The sequence below is a fragment of the Epinephelus moara genome, chromosome 7 (assembly GCF_006386435.1).
Source record: "Epinephelus moara isolate mb chromosome 7, YSFRI_EMoa_1.0, whole genome shotgun sequence".
Lineage (NCBI taxonomy): Eukaryota > Metazoa > Chordata > Actinopteri > Perciformes > Serranidae > Epinephelus > Epinephelus moara.
In genome coordinates this window covers 40,090,120-40,095,283 of record NC_065512.1, presented here as the reverse complement: position 1 = coordinate 40,095,283, position 5,164 = coordinate 40,090,120, and the positions used below count along the sequence as shown (strand labels likewise).

Genomic DNA, 5,164 nt, shown 5'->3' with positions numbered 1-5,164 from the left:
ACTCCATCCAGTTCCAGGCCATCTGCGAGCACAAGGGTCGTTTCCTGGATGTGGTGGTGGGCTTCCCTGGCTGTGTGCATGATGCCAGGGTCCTGAGGAGCAGCCCCTTCTATGTGCACCAGCTGTACCCACCTCCTGGATGGTATCTGATCGGGGATGGCGGATACCCATGCTTGGCTGAGCCGATTCGCCTGTTGACACCCTTCAGGGAGCCTGTCCGCAATGCGGTGGAGGGCAGGTACAACGCCAGGCTGTCCAGGGCACGGTGTNCGGATACCCATGCTTGGCTGAGCCGATTCGCCTGTTGACACCCTTCAGGGAGCCTGTCCGCAATGCGGTGGAGGGCAGGTACAACGCCAGGCTGTCCAGGGCACGGTGTGTGGTGGAGAGGGCATTCGGAGTCCTCAAGACCAGGTGGCGCTCCATATTCCTCAAGGCACTGGAGGTGAAGGTGGAGTTTGTGCCAGAGGTCATCACTGCCTGCCTTTTCCTCCACAACCTCTGCATCAGCACTGGGGACATTTTGGAGCCTGAGCCTGTGGAAGAGGAAGAGGAAGATGGTGGTGATGGTGATGGAGGGGAAGGCCACGAGCCTGTTCAGCAGTCTGGGGACACTCTCAGGAACAGGCTTGCAGCTGCAGTGTCTGCGCCGAGAGACCGGGTCCCAGTTCTGCAAGAACATGACTATTGTTAATTTGTATTATACACAGGGAGTTCTGTTTCTATAAAATGTTTAAAGAAGTTCATGTTATTGTTTTATTCAACCCTGTTGTAAATAGTTAGTGCCTTTTAGAAATCCAACCCCACGTCCAAGTCGTAAGAGGTGGAAACAGGTAAAGTACAGGATTGCCAGGCAGGGCGAAGTATGGTGGGTGGTTCAGTCACCCTGGCCGATACAATAACCAAGAAGGCCTGTCTGGATCTACCTGGAAACACGCTGGCTAACGGGGCTCTGGTAGATGTGCAATAAAACATTTTTTCCTTTTGGTGAATATACTGTAAATAACACAAATATTTTATTTCTATCTGTCAAATCTTCTACATCTATATAAATGTTAATATTTGGGGTTGTGCTTTTCTTATTCCATAAATATTTTGTTTTTATTATTATTAATTTCCTTTGTCTCTCTCAGCATTGTAACTGCTGCTGTAATTGCAATTTCCCCAGTGTGGGATAAAGTACTATTATTATTATTAACATCAGGGGGACCAATCGCCTACACACTAGAAAACATACTGGTTATATGAATGTATTCCTGTGAAATTCCTATGGTCGAGAAACTTGAGACACGGTAGCAACTGTTTAATACCACAATCATAGAATTAAAATACTTTTCTATCTATATTTAACTGTTGCTTCATCTTTTTGGCGCTCCTTTTTCATGTCATCCCCTTGGATCTTCTTAGATCTAATTACTATTTCATACCATAGACACCTGAGCACATACCTCATGTTTTGCCATTAATCTGTCTGTGAAGGTTCTTATTCATCCAGGTCATGGCTATCCAAAGCTGTCACTGCTCGCTCTGCTCTAACGTCCACATCCCCATACTGTTTATAAGTTTCTGGAAGGTGTAAATGTAATACTGGCACTGTAAAATATGATGTGCTTCCTGTGCTATGATCGAATCTCATCTTTTCTGCTCCTATTTCATTCAAAGGAATCAGAGGAAAAATTATGTAAAGCAAAGTTTGGTTTGTGGGGTGATCACCCTACTATTTCTGTCTGCACTAGTCATTTTCTTTTCACAGTCACTCATATCTTGTACACATTAGTGTATAAAATAACAACAGACACACACTGACACTCGAAACTTTCTCTCCCTAAACGTTTACTTAAATTGAAAAAAATTAACAAAACAATCATTTTTTCTCAAGGAACTTCTCCAGCATTGCCATCAGTTTGTCCTCCCTCGCCCGACTCTCTCTCTCTCGCTCCTCTCTCTCTCGACGCTCCTCCCTCATCCTTGCATCCATCCATTCTCTCCACTCCCTTTCTCTCCTCTCCATGCTCCGTCTCTCCTCCTCTCTTCTTTCCCTCTCAACTCTCTCTTCTCTCTCCTGCACCTCTCTCGCTCTCCTTTCAGCCCTCTCCTCCGCACGTTCCTCCCTTTCATCAAGCTCCCAGAGGAAAGTGACCCAAACGTCACGTTTCCCCGGGAGACACCTGATGCTGATGCTTGGGAGGGAGGGGAGGGAGGAGAGGCCACTGCTGCAGGCGGTGCCACAGATGAGGTGATGAGGACAGGGGGGGTTATTGATGGCCTGTCCCCCAACACCTCATCCATGGCACCAAACCACTTCCAATTGGCGGCAGTGGCCTCTCCCCCCTCCGTGCTCATGCCTGTGCGGGGAGCCTTCAGTTCCTACAAAACACATACAACATGCACAACACACACACACATGCTCATAGTTCTGATAATCATTCAAAAGCTTAACTTTTCAGCACTAGTCAAATACTCATCACCATCGTGTTTGTCTAAGTTGTTTACATTGACACTGTAGTGCTTTTATTATTCAACTCACTTTGTATTTCTGCTTCAGGTTCTCCCACTTCTTTTTAACAAAGGCAGCCTCCACCTTTCCCTCCAGTGCCTGGTCCTTGATGAAAGTTCTGCATAATATTGAGGATACACATTTGTTGGCTTTACACAGCATCATAACAACATCCTCTGCCCTTAGACCATCATATCCACTGAGGAAAAACTCCCCAGAAAACTCTTTTAATGGGGAAAAAATCCCTCACCTAGGACGGGCTATTTTAATATATATTATGCTCATTCAAAGGAAATAAATATCTTACTCAAAACCTTTCACCTCAGCATTGCGCCTCCCGGTGAAGAGGGCCTCGTTCTCCCCCCTCCACCTGATGAGGCGCTCCGTATCTTCATCGGTGCCTTGAAGAAACAAACACACGTTGAGATATGCGACCTAAGTTCGGATTTAGCGTCAACGTTAACCAGTTCAGTGTTTCCTCTAGGATTTTTTTCACCTGGAGCTGGACTTCTCCGGTAAGCCGTTATCATGCGCCGCCGTATTTGACAGGAATACGTATTCCTGTCCGTGTCTGTGACCGCCGTGTCGTTTCTGCTGCTGGTTGAAATCTGTACTCTCGCACAGCCTGCTGAATGATTTATTTTGCCCGCACAAAACTATTTGTAGTTGCAAATGCGAGTGCGGTGACAGGGTAAAATATGGCCACACTGCCGACATTTTACTCCGTCACCGCACACTGTTTGATTGCGTTATCAAACCACGCCGCTATTATTCGGCCTTGCTTTTCACTTATTCCACTGAATACCGAATGTGTGTTTTTTGCAATATTCGGCTGAATATAAAATAAATGTTTTGAAGGAGCGAATGTAGCGGAAACAATGCAGTTAATAGGTATTTTTCGATCAATCACAAGTCCTCATTCTTAGCAAACTGTATTATATTAGCTGATAACGCAGTTTCTACTGCTGACGTTATGTGGCATTAAATGGGCTGACTTAAGCTAACCAGCAGGAGCGATAACATTACGTAACGTTACATATAACGATCAAAACAGCTGATGGACAACTTATACGTCTTCATCTGATATGTCTAAATATTACTCAACCACATACAAGCCGTCACGTTGCTAAAATAATTCACAATTTACTCACATTTGTATGGTTGTGGCTGTGGTGTGTCCATTTTCCAACCAACTTCTTTCTCTTTTGTCCTGTTCGCGGCAAGGAAGTGATGATCGATGACATCACGTTACGTTGCATCTTGGGTAATTTGAGTGTGAGTAGTAAGGTCATGATGTATACTCAACATTTCTGGCGAATCTAGTATGCATCCGGGAACTTCTCGCATACTCAAAATCGCATACTGCGCAGTGTAAACACACTACATACTCAAAGAGTTAGTATGAGTAGTAGGTAAGTATGCGGTTTCGAACAGACCCATAGACTGTATAAAATAATGGACGTTGTCACGGTGACATCATCCATCCATTTCTGAAGAGCTGATTTGAAGTTCAAAATACTCCGCTCTGGACGTCGCCATCTTGGCAGTGCCTGACTCCGCCCAACTCCCGGACAATCAAAAATGGGCAAAGAGGCGGGCCGAAGGAAGCCTGGTTGCTTAAACACGCCCACCTCGCTCGGCGCTGCTAAGTTGGCTAAGGCTAACAAGCTAGGCTAAGAAGCTACGCTACTTTGGCTAGCCCTGCCAGCTCCCTCACGAAACTTGAGGTAAGTTGAGTTTAGCTGAAACTAACGTTATACAACAAACCTTGAAACAATGATTCAGCTGTTATCTTAAAAAAAAAAAACACTTCAACTTTTTTTTAAATATATAACGCTAATTTTTTATTACACTCATTTTACTTTCATATGCACAGTGTGGAGCACTGACAGCTATGTCCGGCGTGGTGTCCAGAGAGCTGCAGAGACCTTGGGAAGCACCCTCAGTATGCCGGGCGCCCGTGTCTGCTGGTTTGGCTGGGGTGGACTGCAGTGGGGAGGCCTTTTCTCCTTCTTTTTCCACTCCCTGCAAGGAAGAGCAGCACCAGATGTCCTCATCATCCACTGTGGCGGCAGTGACATGAGGAAGGTCAGCAGTGTCAAGCTGGTCAGCATGATGAAGGAGGACCTGCACCAGCTTCACCTCCAGTATCCTGGCATTAAGATAATATTTTCTTCATTGGCCCAAAGGTGCAGGTGGGAGGCTGGTGGCAATCCAGCAAAGATTGATAAGGCCAGGAAATGTGTTTACAGTTAGAAATGATATGTTTTTAAGTAAATCAGTTAATTGTCTTAAAGACCACCTCCAAACGCAGTGAACTGCTTACTGTTGGCAGTGTCACTGCTTTTGAATTTGGCCTTTTGGACACATTTTGTTAGGCCTGATCATAGCCCAGGCTGTCAAGGCTAATGTTGAGTTTTTGATATTCATCTATAACTTGTTTAAAATTTCAATAAATTCTATTTATATTTGCACTCCTTCTGTCTTTGTTACTGACTGAATGTTGTATTTCACAATCAAATCTGACTGTCAATTGAAAGGGCAAACAAATCATACACTACAGATAAAACATTAAGCATTAATGTTTAACATTGTCACTGACAAAAAATTAAGCAGTCCATTTCTGTGTGGGCCTGATTATTTTAACTTTGTACTTGAAGATAACTA

At 44.7% G+C, this 5,164-nt stretch overlaps 1 protein-coding gene across 1 annotated transcript in view; it reads right to left on the bottom strand.

Annotated features, from left to right (window-relative positions):
* Positions 1 to 109: 109 nt before the first annotated feature.
* Positions 110 to 5,164, bottom strand: part of LOC126392675 (uncharacterized) — a 23,305-nt gene continuing 18,250 nt past the window's right edge. Inside the window, exons 6-9 of the mRNA XM_050048220.1 lie at positions 4,360 to 4,670; positions 2,805 to 2,898; positions 2,528 to 2,615; positions 110 to 670 (exon numbers count right to left, since the gene is read on the bottom strand). Of these exons, the coding sequence (XP_049904177.1) occupies positions 110 to 670; positions 2,528 to 2,615; positions 2,805 to 2,898; positions 4,360 to 4,670 (1,054 nt within the window). The remainder of the gene's footprint in view (positions 671 to 2,527; positions 2,616 to 2,804; positions 2,899 to 4,359; positions 4,671 to 5,164) is intronic.